This window comes from Chelonia mydas, chromosome 1 (genome assembly GCF_015237465.2).
Source record: "Chelonia mydas isolate rCheMyd1 chromosome 1, rCheMyd1.pri.v2, whole genome shotgun sequence".
Taxonomy (NCBI): domain Eukaryota; kingdom Metazoa; phylum Chordata; order Testudines; family Cheloniidae; genus Chelonia; species Chelonia mydas.
Genome location: NC_057849.1, coordinates 131,024,719 through 131,046,701, shown reverse-complemented (window position 1 = coordinate 131,046,701; position 21,983 = coordinate 131,024,719). Strand labels below are relative to the sequence as shown.

At 42.7% G+C, this 21,983-nt stretch overlaps 1 protein-coding gene across 4 annotated transcripts in view; it reads left to right on the top strand.

Annotated features, from left to right (window-relative positions):
* ARHGAP6 (Rho GTPase activating protein 6) overlaps positions 1-21,774 on the top strand; it is a 502,260-nt gene extending 480,486 nt beyond the window's left edge. For all 4 annotated transcript variants that reach the window (XM_043537808.1, XM_037900064.2, XM_043537809.1 and 1 more), the window contains 3 exons: positions 17,282-17,544; positions 18,863-18,943; positions 19,673-21,774. In XM_043537808.1, the coding sequence (XP_043393743.1) occupies positions 17,282-17,544; positions 18,863-18,943; positions 19,673-20,400 (1,072 nt within the window). In that variant the 3' untranslated portion in view covers positions 20,401-21,774. The remainder of the gene's footprint in view (positions 1-17,281; positions 17,545-18,862; positions 18,944-19,672) is intronic.
* Positions 21,775-21,983: the final 209 nt, after the last annotated feature.

Here is a 21,983-nt window from a genome sequence, read left to right as displayed (position 1 = left end):
AGGTAGAGGAGGAACTTTGTCACACCTCTTGCACATACGTGACCATGCACGCCAGGCTGCAGCTACGTCCACTCCAAGTCTGGCTATCAACAGTATACCGCCCAGGTCGGGACAGCTTGAGCACAGTAGTTACAGTCCTGCCAGGAATATTAGCCTCTCTAGACTGGTGGCTGGACCCCAAATCAGTGTGCGAAGGGGTGCCATTTCACGCCCCGCAGCCCTCCGTGTCCCTAGTCACGGATGCGTCATCCCTGGGATGGGGAGCCCACCTCGGGGTCCTCCGTACACAGGGGCTATGGTCGGCAGGAGAGTTATCCCTGCACATCAACGCAGGGGAACTCAGAGCTGTGCGCCTGGCATGTCAGGCTTTCCGAGAGCGCATTCAAGGCCGTTGTGTTGCAGTCCTCACAGACATCACAACGGCCATGTTTTACATCAATAAGCAAGGGGGAGCCCAGTCGTCCCCCCTCTGTCAGGAAGCCACTCGTCTGTGGGAATTCTGTATAGCCCACTCGATCCATCTGGTGGCGTCGTTTCTCCCAGGAGTCCAGAACACCTTAGCGGACCACCTCAGCAGATCATTTCAGACTCACGAGTGGTCGGTTCACCCGGACGTCATCCACTCTGTCTTCCTGAAGTGGGGCTTTCCCCTGATAGATCTATTCGCTTCTCACGAGAATCGGAAATGCCAAGTGTTCTGCTCTCTACAACGACGCTTGGGAGTCACCTAATTGGAATCGATATGAGCAAGCACTCGAAGAAGAAAAGACGGTTACTCACCTTTGTAACTGTTGCTCTTCGAGATGTGTTGCTCATATCCACTCCAAACCTGCCCTCCTTGCCTTCTGTCGGAGTAGCCGGCAAGAAGGAACTGAGGGGGCGCTGGGTTGGCTGGGGCATATGTCTGGCGCCATGAAGGCGCCACTCCAGGGTGCACCTCAGCCGACCCACCAAGTGTTGCTGGGGTAAAAATCTTCTGACGATTGTGCACGTGGTGCGCACACACCTAATTGGAATGTATATGAGCAACACATCTCGAAGAACAACAGTTACAAAGGTGAGTAACCATCTTTTTCTAAAATCCAGCGGGAATGATTCTCCTGTCCCTCCAAGGCCTTTACATCAGGACTTATGGTACTAAGAATCCATGACTTTACAAACAGAGGTATGCAAGGAAACAGTATCATTAACACTTCTTAAAAAACTCTCTCTAAAATCATTTCCAAAATTGTTAAAAATCATGATATATACAAGCTATATGAGGACGTGGTATCGTACGGTCACATCATTTCAAATGTATTCCAATAAAAACCTTTATGTTAGACCTCACCATCTATGGTATATAGAGATGTATGATTGTGTTTCACATATGGATACATGTTATGATTTATCATAGACTTAAAGTCACAAAAAGTTGTGCACGTGAAGGTTTATTCTTAAATCCTTCTCCGAATACTCTCAAAGCTTATTAATCTTTCCTTGAGCTTCCTTATTTTTCAGCCAACATGCACACATGCAGGGAACAGTGGATATCTTGTGCAAATGACAAGTTCCTCCACCCACCCCCCAAGGAAAGGTTTTCAGTGACATTAGGAGCCAATAGGTGCTGTTCTACCTGTTTATTGTACTTTAAAAAATAGAATATTAAAATGTCCCTGAGAATAGAAATATGTGATGTCATTTTTCTTTTACCTGGCTACCAACTGATTTATGAAAGACTCACTTTTCTTTGCTATATATGTTGATGCACGTATGTTTTCAGCTGTGATTGGAAACTTTTGGGTAAGAATTTAGCTAAGAGATTAGAAGGAATATTGGCCCAGTGTTAATGCAAGGGATATGCTGTTCTTAAGAGATGGGTATGTTGCAGAAAATAATTTCCATTTAAAGACGTGGGGGCATTTTTTTGGCCACATATATCTTGGTTATTTTTCCTGTGAGAAGGAGGAGGCAGTAGAGAACAAGGGAAATGTCTATATAGACTTAATCAAAACGAGCCTCCAAAATATAACCACATTCCTTAATGGATTTTGCTGACCATGTACTTGAGTATGGATTTCAGTTTGGACCTGTGGGATGGAAAACTTTACACATCCCTCAATAATTAAATAGACAAGCTTCATCTGCAAATAAATTAGTTGGTTTCATAGCATAGTATGTGAGAACAACTTCAACATTTTATTCTCATGCAAATTATCCTGAGGCTACTACAACTGGTGCATGCACTGGACCAGCCTTCCACATCTATGCTTTTAATGCCACTGAAAAATTTCTTGACTCTGCTATGTTATGGCTAAAACAATCTCTTTGTTTTCCTCCTCAAAGGCAGACAAAACAGAGTTTGCCTCATTTTCCACTTCTCTTAAGAGTTGAGTATCTTGTATGAAACATCAGGGAAAGGTAATAGGGTTGGGCACTGAGAACTGCTAATTGCTATTAACATTGCACTACTTACTACATTGGATGTTGTGGATAATTTTCCTGACATTTTTGTACTTTGCATTAAAGATGATGAAACTTTGGGGTCTCCAGCTGCAAAGTGAAACAAATCTAAATTACCTCTAAATAAAAATAGTTCCTTAAGACCATTTATGGTTTATCATGTTTAAGTAATCATCATAGAGTAAAAATATTTGAAAATGATAGATTTTTTGTTTGAAGTTCTCTTTAGATAATGGTTTTTAATAGGGCTATTGATTAATCACAGCTAACTCATGCGATTAATTCAAAAAAATTAATCGTGATTGAAAAAATTAATCGTGATTAATCGCAGTTTGAATCGCATTGTTAAATAATAGAATACCAACTGAAATTTATTAAATATTTTTGGATGTTTTTCTACATTTTCAAGTATATTGATGTCAGTTACAACACAGAATACAAAGTGTACACTGCTCACTCTATATTACTATTTTTATTACAGATATTTGCAGAGGAAAAATTCTAAACAAAAGAAACAGTATTTTTCAATTCACCTCATACAAATACTATGTGCAATCTCTTTATCATGAAAATGCAACTTACAAATGTAGATTTTTTTTGTTACATAACTGCACTCAAAAACAAAACAATGCACAACTTTAGAGACTACAAGTCCACTCAGTCCTACTTCTAGTTCAGCCAATTGCTAAGACAAGCAAGTTTGTTTACATTTACGGAAGATAATGCTACCCACTTCTTTTTACAATATCACCAGAAAGTGAGAATAGGCATTCGCATGGCACTTTTGTAGCTGGCATTGCAAGGTATTTACGTGCCGGATATGCTAAAATTCGTATGCCCCTTCATGCTTCAGCCACCATTCCAGAGGACATGCTTCCATGCTGATGATGCTCGTTAAAAAAATAATGCATTAATTTAATTTGTGACTGAACTCCTTGGGGGAGAATTGTATGTCTCCTGCTCTGTTTTACCTGCATTCTGCCATATATTTCATGTTACAGTAGTCTCGGATGATGACACAGCACATGTTCATTTTAAGAACACTTTCGCTGCAGATTTGACAAAACGCAGAGAAGGTACCAATGTGAGATTTATAAAGATAGCTACAGCACTCGACCCAAGCTTTAAGAATCTGAAGTGCCTTCCAAAATCTGAGAGGGACGAGGTGTGGAGCATGCTTTCAGAAGTCTTAAAAGAGCAACACTCCAATGCGGAAACTACAGAACCTGAACCACCAAAAAAGAAAATCAACCTTCTGCTGGTGGCATCTGACTCAGATGATGAAAATGAACAGGCGGCGGTCCGCACTGCTTTGGATTGTTATCGAGCAGAACCCGTCAGCATGGGGACACGTCCTCTGGAATGGTGGTTGAAGCATGAAGTGACTTATGACTCTTTAGCGCATCTGACATGTAAATGTCTTGCAACGCCGGCTACAACAGTGCCATGAGAACGCCTGTTCTCACTTTCAGGTGACATTGTGAACAAGAAGCGGGCAGCATTATCTCCTGCAAATGTAAACACACTTGTTTGTCTGAGTGATTGGCTGAACAAGAAGTAGGACTGAGTGGACTTGCAGGCGCTAAAGTTTTACCTTGTTTTATTTTTGAATGCAGTTATTTTTTTGTACATAATTCTACATTTGTAAGTTCGACTTTCATGATAAAGAAATTGCACTACAGTACTTGTATTAGGTGAATTGAAAAATATTATTTCTTTTGTTTTTTACAGTGCAAATATTTGTAATAATAATAAATATAAAGTGAGCACTGTACATTTTGTATTCTGTATTATAATTGAAATCAATATATTTGAAAATGTAGAAAACATCCAAAAATACTTAAATGGTATTCTATTATTGCTTAACAGTACGATTAATCGCGATTCATTTTTTTAATCGCTTGACAGCCATAATTTTTAATCAATACTAAGCCGTGTGACTACACATCTGTCGCCTGATGTTTCTTCTGCCATCCTCTCCCCAAAGAAAGATGCATGTGCAGTGGAGTGTCTTGTTTTCATAGTGTGTATCTATCTTTATATCTGTTGCTATGTGTTTATGTTAGAAAAGACAAGGTCAAAGAACTGAGCCTTGCATTTGCAACAGAAGATGGTGAGGTTTGTGATGATTCTTAGTTCTTGGGGGACTTCATTTCAGTCTCAGATGCTGCTACACCATTGCACTATATAAGAGTTGCCTCTTGCAAGAAAGAATGATGATTATCCTTTTTTGGAAGCCTTAAAATATTGAGAGAGAGAAAGACTCCTTGCTCAGACCAGCAAGGTGTCTAGATTTTTATGTTTTTATGGCCCTTGATTCCAGTGGGAAGATAGGAATGGATTCTCAGTAGAATGGTTTATTATTATTAGTAGTAGTATTTATAATGCAGCCATCCTAGCAGTATCTGGGTGGCATTACATAAATGTAGAAGGACATCAGTTCCCTCAAGGCAATGAACAAGGCTCCTTAATGGCATTTCATGTTTGCTCTGGAACCTGAAATGGTATTTTTGAACTAGTCTGTAATAGATAAGCTTAGTGGATTTTCAAAGCTTGGGATCTGATGCCTGTAGTGTCATTGTTTTAGCACATTTTCTACATTGTGCTTTATGGCAAGGTTTGTTATGATTCATTTTTCTTAATCGTTCCTTCACCTAGTTCATAACCTGTAGAGGATATTATTACAGGGATTCCCATTACCCCATCCTCCTTTAATGATACAGATTCTTCTTACTATCTCTTTAATACCCCATAAGCTGCCTTTCTTTCATATAGTGTACCTATGTCGTACTTATTTTGCATGTTTTTCTTTAAAAGCCTTCCTCAGAATGAAACAAAGAAAAGAAAAAATATTTTTGAAACATCAGGCATGAAAGCATATAATCGTCTAATTACTTATCGTGTGTGACAATGTGTTTTTCCTGTTAATTTAACTTTAGGAACTGTAATATATCCAGGATTGTAATGTTGGAGAGAAGCTAATACAGCAGGGACCATTAAAATTTTGCTAATTACCACTAGCAGTAGTTAAATTCATCAAAATATTTTATGGTTTCTTCTTCAACTGATGGTCCCTATTGTATTCCACTGAGGGTTTACGCATGCGCACCATGCGTCTGGAGCCGGAGATTTTTAAAGTAGTGCGCTCTTGGCTTGCCTCATGGTTTCATCCAAGATGATAAAGGTCAGAGCAGACCGACTGCATCTCCAGTTCCTTCTCACCACTGCATGGTCTAGGCTGGAACTATTAGTGTCCTTCTGCATGTGACACACTTTAAAAATATACAATTGTACAGTTTGTTTTAAAGTTTTTACTGTTTTTATTGTAGGTTGTAATAGTTTGCTATTTTAGGATTAGGATGGAAGTTCCTTTTTGAGGAGTTTTGTTCCCTATGAACCCCCCTTAAATTACGGAATCCAAGGTCAGCACCAGCAGTACCACCACTATGGACCCAATTCTGGGGCCTAGTCAGGATGTCAGGAAGCGTGCATATAGCATTGTAGTAAGTCTTCCTCTAAGCCTAAGGCCTGGTCTACGCTGCGGGGGGGATCGATCTAAGATACGCAACTTCAGGTACAAGAATAGCGTAGCTGAAATTGACGTATCTTAGATCGACTTAGAATCACTTACTTGGCGTCCTCACGGCACGGGATCAACGGCCTCTGCTCCCCCATTGACTCCGCTTCCGCCTCTCACCCTGGTGGAGTTCCAGAGTCAACAGCAGAGCGATTGGGGATCGATTTATCGTGTCTACACTAGACACGGTAAATCAATCCCCGATAGATCGATCACTACCCGCCGATCCGGCGGGTAGTATAGACATGGCCTAAGAAAGGAGAGAGTCCTTCAATGAGTTCCAGTCATGGGGACGGAGCGCACCCTAAAGCTCACAAACACAAAAAGAAGCCACATAAATTGATGGATCCACTGGTACTGAGTGTAGACCTGCACACACAGTCAACATTGGCATCCCTCAGAACTAGAGAGTCATCCGCTCCTGGGAAGACCATTGCGTCCATTCTGGTTCCGGGGACTGAAAAAGTGCCCTTGACTCCGGAAAGTTGGGGAAAGCACCAGAGCCCAGGAAGCATTTGCCCTGGGAGAGCCAAGATCCCCATGCCTTCCGGAGCCTCTACTTTCAGGGAGACGTTATCTCCAGGACAAGACATGCTACATCTGAGGCACTCTTTACCCCCCTGATTTGGCAGCGTACATGCTTCCGCTGGCTTCAGTGGTACTGCCGATGGATCTGGTCTCCAAGTTACGTCTTCAGTGGACTCGGACGAGAGTCAGGGATTATCCATCCCTTCCCACCACTACAAGTACCAATGGAGGCATTCTACATCATGATAGTATCCTTCACTCCAGCCACCATGGAGCCACTGGTTTCCTACACCATGGGACCCTCCTCAGCACCCTCCAGATCCGTAATCCGTAATCTGGCCCTATGGGGGATCCTGGCCCTAATACTCTCCCTTGGAACCCACCTGTTCCATAGGGAAGGCTTTGCCTGTTTCACCATCTGGGGTGCCTTCAAGTAGACGTTCGGGTCCTGTAATGGAAGATGAGTCATCCAGTCTGGCTCCAATAGGAGCACAAGAACAGGAAAGATTCCTGTGGTCCTGACCTGATGTGGTAGTGGCTTCAAGTCCCCGCCATCTCCTACTGACTGCCGCCAATTCCAGGATCTCCTGCGTAGAATGGCTGGAGAGATTCACACTGACTTGGAGGAGCTCCAAGTTACTCAGCATAAGCTGCTGGGTATACTTCACTCATCGGTGCCAGGCAGAGTCACTCTACCAATCAGTGATGCCATCCTAGAGCCAGCTTGCATGATTTAGCATACGCTGGCGATATGTACACCTATCCCAAAGGGGGCAAAAAAAAAGATACTGTGTACCAGGCCAGGGGTCTGAGTTTCTGTTCTCGCACTCCCCGCCAATTCATTTGTGGTCCAGCCAGTGATAGAATGGGCTAGGCATCAGCATCCACGCTCCATCCCATCTGATCGGAAGGGCAAGCAACTGGACCTTTTAGGCCACAAAGTCTTCTCTTTAGCCAACCTTCAATTCAGGATTTCGAATTATCTGGCATTACTTGTCAAATATAATTTCCTGAACAACAGCAAATTGGAGGACTTTGCTGAGAAACTCCCACAAAAGAACCAAGCCTGTTTCTAGGCAGTAATTGAAGAGGAGAAGCTGGTAGTGGGGACGTTGGTCCAATCAGCAGTACATGTGGCAGATACCTCATCATGCTCAGTGGCCATGGGCATTGTCATGAGGAGGGAGTGGACTCACAAAATACCACTGAAGACTTCCCTTTTGATGAATCCCATCTTTTCAACCAGAAAATGGACAATTCCCTCCACAGCCTCAAGAATTTGAGAGCTACATTCCATTCCTTGGGTATTTACGCACCAGCACGAAAACATAAGTTCCACTGCTCACAGCCCGCACAGCGTTACAGAACTTCCCAGTTTTTCCATCAATGGCCTTACAAACCACCAAGGAAGAGTCAAAAGACTCAAAGGTCTCATCCTCCAGGATCACCCTCACAGTCTTCCTCCTCCCAGATGCAACTCCCACAGAAGAGATATTTCTGAGGAACCCTAGAGACCCATCAACAACCTTGCCTGCTGCCATACCACCACACCACTTCCTTCAGGGATGGGCTAGCACTCTTTTTACCAGCTTTGAGAGCAATAACAATGGACAAGTGGGTGCTAAATGTCATCCATTGTGGCTATACAATCAAGTTCATTATGCTGCCACAACCCCTTCCCCAATCCCTCCTCAAGCACCACTCTCACAACAGCATCCTCACCCTGGAGGTGGACTCCGTATTACAAAGAGGGGCAATAGCATGGGTTCCTCCGGACTATCAAGGGGGCTCTATTCAACTTACTTCCTGATACCCAAAAAAAGAAGGGTGGGTGGAGACCAACCCAGGATCTCCATTATCTCAGTTGCTTCATCCGCAAACCCAAGTTTCATATAGTCACCTTAGTAGCCATCATCCTGTCATTAGAAGAAAGCATGTGGTATACAGCTTTCGATATGCAGGACACTTATTTTCACATAGACATCCATCTGGCCCACAGACAGTTCCTGAAGTTCACGGTAGTCCCTCAGCACTTTCAGAACAGGGTCCAGCCATTTGAACTCACCCCTGCTCCAGCATCAACGTTGAAAAATCAACTTTGGACCCCACATGGTCCCTAGACTTCATCAAAATTGCAAGTCATCCTCTCGAGTAGCAGGAAAGAGTCCATTAGGTTCCTAGTTCCTACCATGCCAAGTGGAACTGCTTCACCTTCTGGGCCCAACAGAAAGTGCTTTCCCCAGAAGAAGTGGAGATTCCCCTTCTTTTGGATTACCTCCTGTCCTTGAAGGCATCAGGTCTCACCCTCAAGTCTCTCAAGGTCCACCTAGCAGCAGCTATTAGCACCTTCCACCCCACTGTGGGAGGACACTCTGTATTTACACACCTATTGACTGCTTGGTTTTGGAAAGGCCTCATCAGAACCTTCCCACCCATACAACCTATCACCCCCCGAAGTGGGATCTTAACCTAGTTCTGTTGATACTAATGAAACTTCCCTTTGAGCCACTGGCTTTGTGCTCTATGTCCCTCCTTTCCATGAAATTCGCCTTCCATGTGACTATCACTTCAGCGAGAAGGGTAGGTGAACTTGAGGCCCAGATGGTGGACCCTCCTTTTACTACTTTCCATAAGGATAAAGTCTCCCTGTGCCTGCATCCCAAGTTTCTGTCAAAGGTCGTATCCCAGTTTCATCTGAATCAACCCATCCACTTACCTGCTTTCTTTCTGAAGCCTCACAGTTCGGAAGAGTAACGGCGACTTCACTCCCACGACATCTGTCGGGCCTTGGCCTTCCACCTGCAGAGAACAAGACCAATCAGGAAATTTTCTAAATTGTCTATTGCAATAGCTGAGAGTATTAAGTGGCAAGCAGTCTCTACACAGAGAATCTCCAAGTGAATTTCAGGGTGTATTACACTCGATCAGTTGTCGGGAGTGCTTCCCCCGCCAGGTGAGGGCCCATTCCATGAGAGCCCAGCCTTTGACCATGGCCACCCACCATGATGTGTGGTCCCTATCTGTATTCCACTTCCTGCCCCCCATCCCCTCTGCTGCGGAACTCTTTGATTCGTGGTGGAGAAGGAACTGGAGACATGGGGTCGGTTCGCCCCGCCCTTTATCACCTCAGACAAAACCAGGAGGCAAGAAAAGGATGCATGCATGGACCAACAGACACTACTACTGTGAAAATCTCCAGTTCCAGATGCATGGTGTACATGTGTAAACCCTCAGTAGAATACACATAGGGACCACACATCTCAAAGAACATCCAGTTACAGGTAGATAACCTAATTTCCCAATCTAAGTATAGAGAATGCCACAACTACCTAAGTGAAAGTAAATACTGGAGTGCAGTAAACATCAGCTTACTAATGGAATCATTTTAGGTGAAACAGATCTGGAAGTTTTGTTTTTAAGAATATGCAGTAGTTTGCTATTTGTTTATAGCATAGTATGTAGAACATGGTTTAAGGTATTTTACAAATCATATTTTTAAACTGTTTTTATAAATCATTGGAAGCTGAAAATTAAATTTCCACCCCCAAAGTGTTCCACATTCTCTATTGGTCCATACCTTTGGTTTGGTATAGGGTTGTTCTGGCCTACAATCATTTTCTTTTAATTTTGAAAACTAATCCTTTAAGAACTAATTTGGAAAGTAATAGCACATGTAAATAGTTACATAATGTAAATAACAGATACTATAGAAAGGATTTTTTTAAGAAGTGAAAATATGGACCTTTCCAAATGTGACAGTTTCCATTTAAGTAAGTCTTTATCAGGGACACTATCAAGAAGAGGTAGAATATAACAAAGATCATTCAAGGTAAGACATTATATGACTCTTACATATAACTAAAGTTATGTTCTCACAGCATTTTGCTTTCTTTTTCCCTCGCTGTTTCTTGTGTTACCTTGCCATAGCTAGCTTGATGTATAACCCCTCTTTTCCCATATCTTACTTTAATCAGACCCTGATCCAGCAAACATTTACACATGTGCACAGTCCCACTGGCTTCAGTGATAATACTCACAGGCTTCATGTTAAGCATAAGCATAAGTGTTTCAGAATCAGGGCCTTAGATCGCTTACAATACATTTTATACTTCCATCTATCTGGAAGCAGGAAGAAAAAGACTGTCAATGATAGGAAATATAGCCAAGCTGTTCCCCATTTCCCTCAGGCTTTTTTGATTCCTCTTCTGAAATTTAGACATTGCTTAATCCTCTGCTACTTCTCTAATTCTGTTTCCCACCTCCACCCCCAAAGGTTTCTCAGAATTGAAAAAGAAAGAAGTAGACATGAGGAAGGAAGGAAGAAAAGTTTAAAGAGAGGAAAAAGGAAAATATTTGGCATCCACTGATGTTGTACTCCAGATCCCATAATTCCTTAGTACATCTGCAACAAGTGTTTTCCTAGAAACTATCGGTGGCAAGGTTTACAGATCTTTTGGTGAACCCTGCCTAAGTAGTGCTAAGATAACTCTACCAAGCCCAATGGCAGCCCTATTGGCTGGGTGTGAGTTAATTCCCAGTTAGAGTTCAGAATCAGCTCAGGGAAGTATTTCTAGATTCAGCTGAATTTATTTAAGCTCAGCATTCTCTGGATGCTTCCATAGTGAGAAAGACATAGAATAAAACATAAGAGCTATTCTGTTTAGTGTATCTATTTTGTGTTTTGGAGTTTAGTGCTTGTAAAGCTGCATGAAAAGAATCCAGCCTGAAATTTTACTAAGTCTGTATCACTTTGGTAGATCAGGTCGCCTGAAATAAACCCAGAACATAGGAGAGGTTCAGTTGTGTGTTAATCCAGAGTCTCAAATGGTCTGGCAGTCTTTCCACTCTAAAAGCGTGTTGTGTATTTTCTTTGTTTTCCTTCTTCAGTTTGTCATTTGTCACTTGTCTGGAAAGAGGATCGTTGTTTCATTGGAAACAATGTGCTCCTGATGCTTACTATACAGTTGAAGCCAAGGTCCTCTCTTTGGATATGACCCTATGAGGTGCTCAACGTTTTCAATGAACTCGGCACCTCACAAGATTGAGCTGATGTCACGTCATGTTTAATTATAGGGGAGATGAATATGATGTCACAAAGTGTTTGACCTCAGGTGGAAAAAAAGTAACAGGGACAGATGAGCTTCTACCTTTTGTAGATACTGGCTAGCCTGCCCAAAACTAAAGGCTTCGCCATCAACCAAAGGGGGGAGGAACCACAAACCCCAAGCCACAACTGAGTTTGAAGGACAAAAAATAAGAAAGCAGGGATGGGAGTGAAGGTCATATGGCCAAAACAAGGGATCCAGACAGAAGCAGCAAGCAGAGTGTTACGCGAAATTGGGCCAGCTAGTAAGCTTAGGGAGGACTAATGACCCACCAGAGTCTGGGTAGAACGTTTATTATACTGATAGCTAAGCTCAAAAGAAGGTGGTGGGGGCAGGGGAGGGTGTCACACTCACACTCGCATACTCATGCTCCCAGGACAGGCACAGCACTGGAGATGTCAGGATCCTTCAAGGTAAGTGTCCCACAGCGCAGCAATGGATGGTGCGATGAAGTTAAGGCTTCCCGAGGCACGATGGAATGCAACGCAGTGAGCCACTGGCCAGGCAATCCGGGCAAAGGGCCTTCATGGGAGGTACAAGCTTGTGAGTGCACTCCTGAGCACATGGCCCCTTCCCCTTTTAAGGACCTGCTCCTCATGGCCTGCGACTAGAGATGACTTGGCCGCATCTGGTTGGTCACACTCCACCTCGGACAATGTCCATGCATTGGGTGTGTGAGCGCTGCCTAATCAGAGTGTCAGACACCTTGTCTACCTGGGAGCTCTTCTGATCTTCCAGCTGTTCAACCAGCCCATTCATCCCACAAGCATTCCAGGAGGGAGGGGGAGGGGGAAAGCCACTTCACAGGTATTCAAAGAGGGAGAGGAGAGGAGTGTAACAGACCTTTTGAGCATACAGGTTATACATAGCATAGTCATACAAAGCATACAGGTCACTGCTGCTCCTACAACACTCCGTCCCTTGAACTATGATCATTACAGTAGTAGTTGTTGTTATAGGGCACAGGTGATCTGTTGCAAACAAACCAAACAATCATAACCGGGTGAATATAACTAAAACCATTACAATTGACTAAACACCAGATATAACAAACACAAATGCAAACAATCACAATCATAATAATTGGGAATACAATAAAAACGTGACCATTACAATAATTGGGTACATTGACAAACAAAATGAGGCCCAAGTTTGATGCTGCAATAGCCATCAAACAATAAAAGTTAACCCTAATCCTTAAATACACACAACAAATAAGATTTGTAGGATTACCTCAGTTGTCATGCAAGGTTAAACTGATTTGGAAGATACATAATAACAGAGAACTTGGTGAAATTGCTGATACTTAAACTAACATTTAGTTGCTAAAATGTTGCAGAATCCCCAATTACTAACAGTTGTTCTCGAGGTCTCTGGGCGGGAGGGAACAAATCCAAGACCTGAAAGACAGGGCCCTACAATCATGGGCCAAGGTCTTACAGGTTATGGGGGCCCATGAACTACCCTTCAGGGATTGAGGAAGTAGAACCAGGGTACATAGAGGAAAGTGTGGAGTTAACAATACAAGAAAATGTAGCTAACAATACAAATGTACCAATAACAAAAATCAACAACAAAATGATTATTAGAGAACCTAACAAAAAATAAACCTGATGCATTGGGGACCAAAGTCTTTTGGACAGGGGTGGATGTGATTGATAATTTGGTTGGAAATGGGGGAATTAGAGAGAGGAAAAGGCATTTACCCTGTCTAGTGTAGTATCCCCTCTCTCTCTGGACCCAATGCTAGCACAGGACACCCACCAGAGACAGACACAGAACACGCAACACAGAACACTGAACACAGACTTTATCTCGAAACTATGACCATAGTATTTCTATAACTCTTTAGCTGGTACCAGCCCCCTGCGGGCGCAGGCCCATAGTTTCGGACCATCCTCCAGACTACTGAAACACAGTGTCTGAGGTCCAGCCATCTGGGGTCCAGATCCAGGGGATCCGGATCACACCAGATATCCCCATCCCAATCATCATATGGTCCCGCATCCCCCTGGGCTTTCACCCCAACGGCAGAGACCTGGGCTGAATAAGCCCTCCGGACCCTGTTCTCCTGGGTGGACCCCTCCAGGACCATATCCTTCAGGCGGGTAACTGCCTGGCTCAGAGCAGCATTCTCCCGCTCCTCCTCTGCTGCCGCCACCTCTACTGCGGCTACAGAGAGGGAAGACGCCTGGGCGCTAGCAGTCCGAGCCTGCGCCTTCCACATATCCCGTTCCTTTTCCAACTCGTGAATTGTACTCCCAGGTGGAACCACCCCTGGCATCCAGGGGTCTGCCCCTTTCTTCTGGAGCCATTCTAACAACATCCCGGGGAGTGGTGCCTCTCCCCAAGGCGGGGGAGGTGTTCTCACTCAGGCTGCTTGTAGGGCTCCCCTGGTGTCCTCCAGTAGTCTCTTGAGTGGGTCCAGCTTGAGCCTCCATGAAAAAGTGGTAGGCTAGCAACCCACTGCAGGGAGAAAAGGATGCCACTGCAAAGTATGCCACTGTGGGGCAAGGGGAAGAAAAAGGCGAAGCAGCCCGAGTAAGAAGACACCCCCACCTCGGGGAGCGGTGCCAGGGTGTTGTTAGAATGGCTCCAGAAGAAAGGGGTAGACCCCTGGATGCCAGGGGCGGTTCCACCTGGGAGTACAATTCATGAGTTGGAGAAGGAACAGGATATGTGGAAGGCGCAGGTTCTGACTGTGGAAGTAGAGAATGCTGCTCTGAGCCAGGCAGTTACCTGCCTGAAGGATCTGGTCTTGAAGGGGTCTGCCCAGGAGAACAGGGTCCAGGGGGCTTATTCAGCCCGGGTTGCTGCCATTGGGGTGAAAGCCCAGGGGAGTGCAGGACAATTTGGTGATTGGGACGGGGATATCTGGTACGATCCGGATCCCCGGATCTGGACTCCAGATGGCCGGACCCCAGATACCGCAGACAACTCGAACAAGTATGGTCTGCTGTGGTGGGAGCGCTCAGCTAATTTGTTTCTAAGCTTCTATCTTTCAGCCTCCGAACCGGAACATCAGGAGAGCTGGTACCAGCTAAAGAGTTATAGAAATACCATGGTTATAGTGTCGCGATAAAGTCTGTGTTGCGTGTTCTGTGTCTGTCTCTGGTGGGTGTCCTGTGCTACCACTGGGTCCAGAGAGAGGGGATACTACACTAGACAGAGTAAATGCCTTTTCCTTTCTCTACTTCCCCCATCTCCAACCAAATTATCAATCACATCCACCCCTGTCCAAAAGACTTTGGTCCCAATGCATCAGGTTTATTTTTTGTTAGGTTCTCTAATAATCATTTTGTTGTTGATTTTTGTTATTGATACATTTGTATTGTTAGTTACATTTTCTTGTATTGCAACTAAATGTTAGTTTAAGTATCAGCAATTTCACCAAGTTCTCTGTTATTATGTATCTTCCAAATCAGTTTAACCTTGCATGACAACTGTGATAATCCTACAAATCTTATTTGTTGTGTGTATTTAAGGGTTAGGGTTAACTTTTATTGTTTGATGGCTATTGCAGCATCAAACTTGGGCCTCATTTTGTTTGTCAATGTACCCAATTATTGTAATGGTCACGTTTTTATTGTATTCCCAATTATTATGATTGTGATTGTTTGCATTTGTGTTTGTTATGTCTGGTGTTTAGTCAATTGTGATGGTTTTAGTTATATTCACCCAGTTATGATTGTTTGGTTTGTTTGCAACAGATCACCTGTGCCCTACAACAACAACTACTACTGTAATGATCATAGTTCAAGGGGCAGAGTGTTGTAGGAGCAGCAGTGACCTGTATGCTTTGTATGACTATGCTATGTATAACCTGTATGCTCAAAAGGTCTGTTACACTCCTCTCCTCTCCCTCTTTGAATACCTGTGAAGTGGCTTTCCCCCTCCCCCTCCCTCCTGGAATGCTTGTGGGATGAATGGGCTGGTTGAACAGCTGGAAGATCAGAAGAGCTCCCAGGTAGACAAGGTGTCTGACACTCTGATTAGGCAGCGCTCACACACCCAATGCATGGACATTGTCCGAGGTGGAGTGTGACCAACCAGATGCGGCCAAGTCATCTCTAGTCGCAGGCCATGAGGAGCAGGTCCTTAAAAGGGGAAGGGGCCATGTGCTCAGGAGTGCACTCACAAGCTTGTACCTCCCATGAAGGCCCTTCGCCCGGATTGCCTGGCCAGTGGCTCACTGCGTTGCATTCCATCATGCCTCGGGAAGCCTTACCTTCATCGCACCATCCATCGCTGCGCTGTGGGACACTTACCTTGAAGGATCCTGACATCTCCAGTGCTGTGCCTGTCCTGGGAGCGTGAGTATGCGAGTGTGTGTGTGACACCCTCCCCCGCCCCCACCACCTTCTTTTGAGCTTAGCTATCAGTATAATAAACGTGCTGCTTTCTGCCAGACTCTGGTGGCAGACTCTAGTAAGCTTAGCCCTCCCTAAGCTTACTAGCTGGCCCAATTTTGGGTAACACAGAGAACCCTAGACAGCAAGAGATGAGCTTTTAAAGAATAAAGATCTAGTTTTCAAGTAAATGTAACTGGTAATAAAAATTAGGAAAGGGAACTACAAAAAATAGGGTATGTAGGCAAAAATGTATACAAGGTCATCTTGGAGTTTTCTCTGAGGCTTCAGGGGCTCTCCCCTGTGTACATTAGGGTGACCAGATGTCCCAATTTTATGGGGACAGTGCCGATATTTGGGACTTTGTCTTATGTAGGCACCTGTTACCCCTTACCCTGTCCCGATTTTTCACACTTGCTATCTGGTCACCCTTCTGTCCATCTAAATCCTGATTTTCTAAATTACTCTCAAAATCTCATATTCAAAATTCATTTTGAGGAAAGGATTGCCACTTGGTAAATATTTGCGTGGTACCTAACCCGTTGGGTAACTGATATTGATTGGGACCCACAGGTGCTACCACAGCACAAATAAAAATCATAACACTGAAAACCTTCATAAAATTGGGGTTCCAGTGTCCCCAAAATGTTTGTAAAATTGGTGTTTATCTGAGAGTCTGAGCTGTGCTTTTTTACCTTTTTCTCAAAATTAAATTACAAGATGTATCAATATGATATTAAGATAAAATGGTGAAAGAAACTTTAAAAATTATCAGAAGAGCTAGTTGTCATGTGTGTTTCTGCATAGGTTATTTTTCTCTTAATTTGTTTAGAATGGAATCCTTCTCATGCCATGAGAGAGATCACCCAAGACATAGCTCTTTGTTTCTCTTAAGAGTGGTAGGGGTCGGGGGATTGTGACATATTGCCTAATATCGAACAGATCAGTCACCCTCAAAATTCACTGTCACTACAGGCAAAGCGGTCAAGGTAACATAAGGAATCTATTCAGTGTGTTTCTTTTCCAGTGGTGAGCTGTACAGTTTTTTGTTTTTATTTTAAATTGCAACATCCATTGAAGTTTATTGACCTCTGCTGGCCATTTTGTGGCAAGTTTTAATCCCCTAAATTTGTGGAAAAGTCTCCTCCATATTGCTTGTAAAGTGTTTTCATTTCAGCAGCTGTGATCACGTCATTTCTTGATGTTGTCAAAATGCAACTTTATCTAATGGACTCAGAGCCCTGCACATTAACAAATGTTTGTTTATCAAATTCTGTCAGAAGCCCTGAGATGCTGCGATCAGAAGGTTCCTACTCTATGGAAGGGAGACATTCTTCCACGGACTCCAACAAAGCCTCAAGCGGAGATGTCTCCCCTTATGACAACAACTCACCGGTATTGTCTGAACGGTCGCTGATGGCAATGCAAGAAGATGTTTCCCTCAGTTCAGATAAGCTATACAAGGTGCCTGAACAGTACATGTTGGTTGGCCATTTGCAATCTAAATCAAGAGAGCATTTGCCTGGATCATGGGCTGGGAAAGGTAAAGTAGGACCTGCACATGTTTATTTTTCTCACTGAATTCTGTTTCACATGCTGTTTATAAGGACGTGTTGTTTATTGTTTCTCCCCCTTGTGGCAGAATCGCTTCCTCCTCTTCAGACCTACTTATCCAGCAGTGTGATTTTCCACACTGTACTTGAGCTGTGATAAAAAATAGGTCCATATAGGATCCTGTGGATCCCTCCCCTCCACATAATGGAGGATTCACTGTTGGTTGGCCTTTTAGATATGTGAGAGCATGGCACTTGTGCGGCTAGAATGGTAAAGAGTGCTATGCGTCAAGATTAATATAATGGAGCAATAGAGTGCTCTTATAATGAACAGCTGGCATCTTCCCTTCCAGGTTGGGCCATAAGACTCTGCTCCTCAACCCATGTTGTCAGCTCTGCTGGCCGGCCCCTACCATTATGCTGCATTTGTGCTCATTAGAGTATCGCATTTCCCAAACTCTTGAAAGCTAAAGCCACCATTTAGGAAAGTAAAACACATCACACATCACTCTTCAATCCTGCCATGGTAGCAGAACAACGTGGGGGAACCTTGCACGGCCGCTGTCCTTCCCATCTTCCCAGGGGTGTTCCCCACACTTTGTTACAGTGCAGGCCTTGCCCCACTGCTTGTTTCTGTAACCAAATGGTGCCCTCAGCTGTAACGATTAAATACTTTCAAGTTATAAATTCCATTTGCTTGATTATTTCTGTGAAGGTCTACAGTTCATGCTACAGTAGTGGTATGCTGCCAGCACTCCAGAAGACTCTTCACATCAAAATTGCAGAGTACTTAATGGGTAAATTGAGGAAATATAGCGATCTGGGGCATGACTTTCAAAGGTCTTTAGACGCCTAAAAATGCAGACAGGTGGCCGGATGAATTTTCAAAATGCACCTAAACAGGTTAGGTGCCTAGCTCCCATTGAAATCAATGGGAGTTTGATGCCCCTAATTCATTTAGGTACTTTTTAAAAATTCCACTAGGCATCTGTCTGCATCTTTAGGCCTCCCCAACTCCTGGCTGCTGAGAGGGCTTTGTTACACACTTAAGCAAGGCCCCAGTCCGAGAGTGCAAGCTCATGGGTCTTCTCCATAGGGAGCTCATTGAAAGATTTGAGCCTAAATGATTAAGAACAAGATTTGGCTCTTTGTCTCTGGTGTACAGGAAATCCACCTTATCACTATGTTTGCTCTCTCATCTTGTGCTGCTGGATAAAGTTTTACCTTTAATTTATTTATTGTTCCATTCATGTGTTTCCATTCAGTGCTTACAAGGGATCATTTCATGTTCTTTTACTTCTTCTGTAGATGTTCCAGAGGATCATTTCAATATCTGGGGCACCTGGCATTCAACACTGAAATGTGGCTCCAAAGATCCAGGAATGACAGGTGTGACCTTTCTTTGATACTTTTTAGGCCCCAGTCTGACAAAGGCTTAAGCACTTTCATATGCACTATGAACTGAAGGCAATAGGACTATTCATGGTACATAAAATTAAACATGTGCATGCATGTTTATAAGATCAACAGTTTTCATTTGTTTATTTTTAAATGGTGAATCTTCATTCTAGACACATCTTCAGGGTTTTTTTAACAATTCCTCCGCTTCCCATTTTGTTTTTTTACTTCATTATTTTACAAATATATCAGGTAAAGAGAGGCACAACAATTATACAATATGGCAGCATTTAAAAGTGAGCCACAAGATAAGGTAATAGAAATTCATCTCCTTTAAAGCAGAACAATAGAATTGAAAGGCAGTGCGTGCTAGGGGCTTAAGCACAGCCCTTGGAGGCAGAGGACCTGAATTCTACTCCTGACTCCACTAACTCCCTGTATACCATGGGCAAATCACTTAACTCCCGGTCCTCAGTTTTTCTTCAATCTGCACCTACTTACCTCACAGGAATGTTGTATAATTCATGCTTTTAAAGCACTTTGAAGTTATATGGCATTATGTCAGTGCTAAGTATTAAAGTCACCAGCTTTATATAACAGGTGCAGTTCAGATAATACAGGTCTAACATCGACCTTGCCAATATAGTGCAACAAGTCAGTGGTAACTTGTAAAATGTCAGTGTGTCATATTGATGTTCTCTGTCTTATTCTGGTCCTCAGGTTCATATGGAAACATTTATGAAAGCAGCTCATTGCGACCAGGACGGTGCTCTCTTTCCCAAGGGAACCTATCATTGAATTGGCCTCGGTGGCAGGGTAGTGCCACAGAATTGGACAACGGAAAGCAAATAATCAGAAGGAGTCAGACTACTGCTGCCATTCCTGAATGTAGGCCTCATCCCCCAGTTTCTCGTGTTTGCAGTACGCCACAAATTGAAGGTGGCAGGAGGAGTTCAGACCAGTCCAATTCAAGGTCTGAGCGGCATTTGACTTTCAGTAGCGCAGAGGACCTTACAGAGCGTGACTCAAATGTGGGTTGTTTGCCAAGAACAGCTAAACCTTCGTACCTGAGACAAGAAGATATAAACAGAAAAGAGAGGCCACCACCCCCTTATCCTGGCCCAAAAAACCAAAGTTCTGCATTGTCCCAGCGGCCAGCTGTCTCTTCAACAGTGCATTCATTGTGGAGACTTCAAAGACCAGAAAAAAGTTTGGGGACCGTAGCAGCAGGAGGACCAGCAGCTGAATCAACTGACCAATCCACCTCCAGTCAGCAGTGGCAGCCCTCACCGAACAAAATGGGTAAAACCTATTCCACTCCAGCCAATAATCAGAACAATAAAAATGTATCGGAGCCAGACTGGCACGATTGGCAAAGAGAGCGGTGGCAAATTTGGGAGCTTTTATCAGCTGATAACCCAGATGCTCTCCCTGAAACCCTTGTATGATCAGACTCTTACAGAGAACTGCCACCCAAGCCTACGCGTCTCTTGAATAGGGAAAGACTAGTGACGTTAGAAAACTTTTTGTTTTATACCAAGTACATTTCATTTAATTTTTTAGAAAACTTTGTTCACTTTAAATCTTTAATAGCACTGTCAAGCAGTCCATTTACAAATACAGTATGTTCCTGTTTCATAGCAAGCTTTTGAGAGAGAAAAATGAGATGAACATTTCAGTCTAACAACTCTGCATGCATAAACCGTGTGTAAGATAAAACTATTGCTTTGGTGTTGCTAAGGTGTATTTATATGTCTGCAGTTTTGATGATTGTATAGTCTGGGTTATGTATGATAATCATATAGTATGTTTTCGTAAACAGATGACAATCAATCAGGACTGACTTTTTTTAAAACAAATCACTGCACTTACTTATGTTACCATAATATGCATTGGAATTCTATAGAAAGTGCACAAGCTGGTTTCTGTGCTTTTAAACAACTTGTTAATGGGGGGAATTGTCCTTCTGTTCACTGCCTATAAAAAACACTAAAATAGAATGAAACATGAAAAGCCATATATTTTATAAGGGGAGTAGTAAGCTAGGGGGGACATTATTTACCAAATATTTTTTTCTTATAAATGTAAGTTTGTGAACAAAATTAAAATTTGATACAATGTTATAAAAGAATATTTTTTTAGATTCTGTTCGGAAGCAGTTCAGCTAATCAATCAAGAGTAAGGTTGTGCCTAAACCAAACTAACAGACTTAGTGCAAAAATTCACCCTCCCATTCTAGATCAACTACAATCTTATATATACAGTATATAATATATAATATATATTTATAAGTGTATGATTTTATATATTTTAAAACAATGAACTGGAATCCAAAATTAAAAAAAAAAAACAAAATAAGGCATGTAATAGAAAGAAATATGGCTTTTCCTTTTAAACAACAAAAAAACAAAGCAATCAAAATAAGCATTTAAATGTATTTTCATAAAGGAATCACATGCAGTGTTTTAGAAATGAGTATGACATTTGGAGAAGTTCACAGCTTTGTGTATAAATATTGTGCCAAAATTTGGGGAAATGTTTTTTTTTCTTCAATAACTAACTATATGTTACATTGGTAAATGTCGCTGTTACACATGTTCTGGTGTTATTAAACTGCAAAAATGTTTATGACCAGCAGGTGGCAATGTACTTCAGTATTTTAAGAGGATTTTTTTTTCACATAAGGGAAAATGTATCATATAAAAAGATTTTTATAAAACATGTTAGTCTTAATTTTAATGAAGCTGAAGACTTATTCAATGATGTTGTCTTGAAGTTCTATCTTGTGCCATAACGATGGAATAAAAAGCTAAACAAAAGCATTGCAGTATTTTTTGCTCTTTTGTTGTAATAATGGTTATAATAAAACCCCACAAATGTCAGTGATTTTTATTATCATTATTGGGTAAAAATTTCAAAAGCACCTACGTTACTTAGAAGCATTTTCAAAAGTGACTTAGTCTCATTGAAAATCAATAGGACTTGGTTCCTGGATGCCTGCACAGCCACTAGACACTGTGGCTGGCCCATG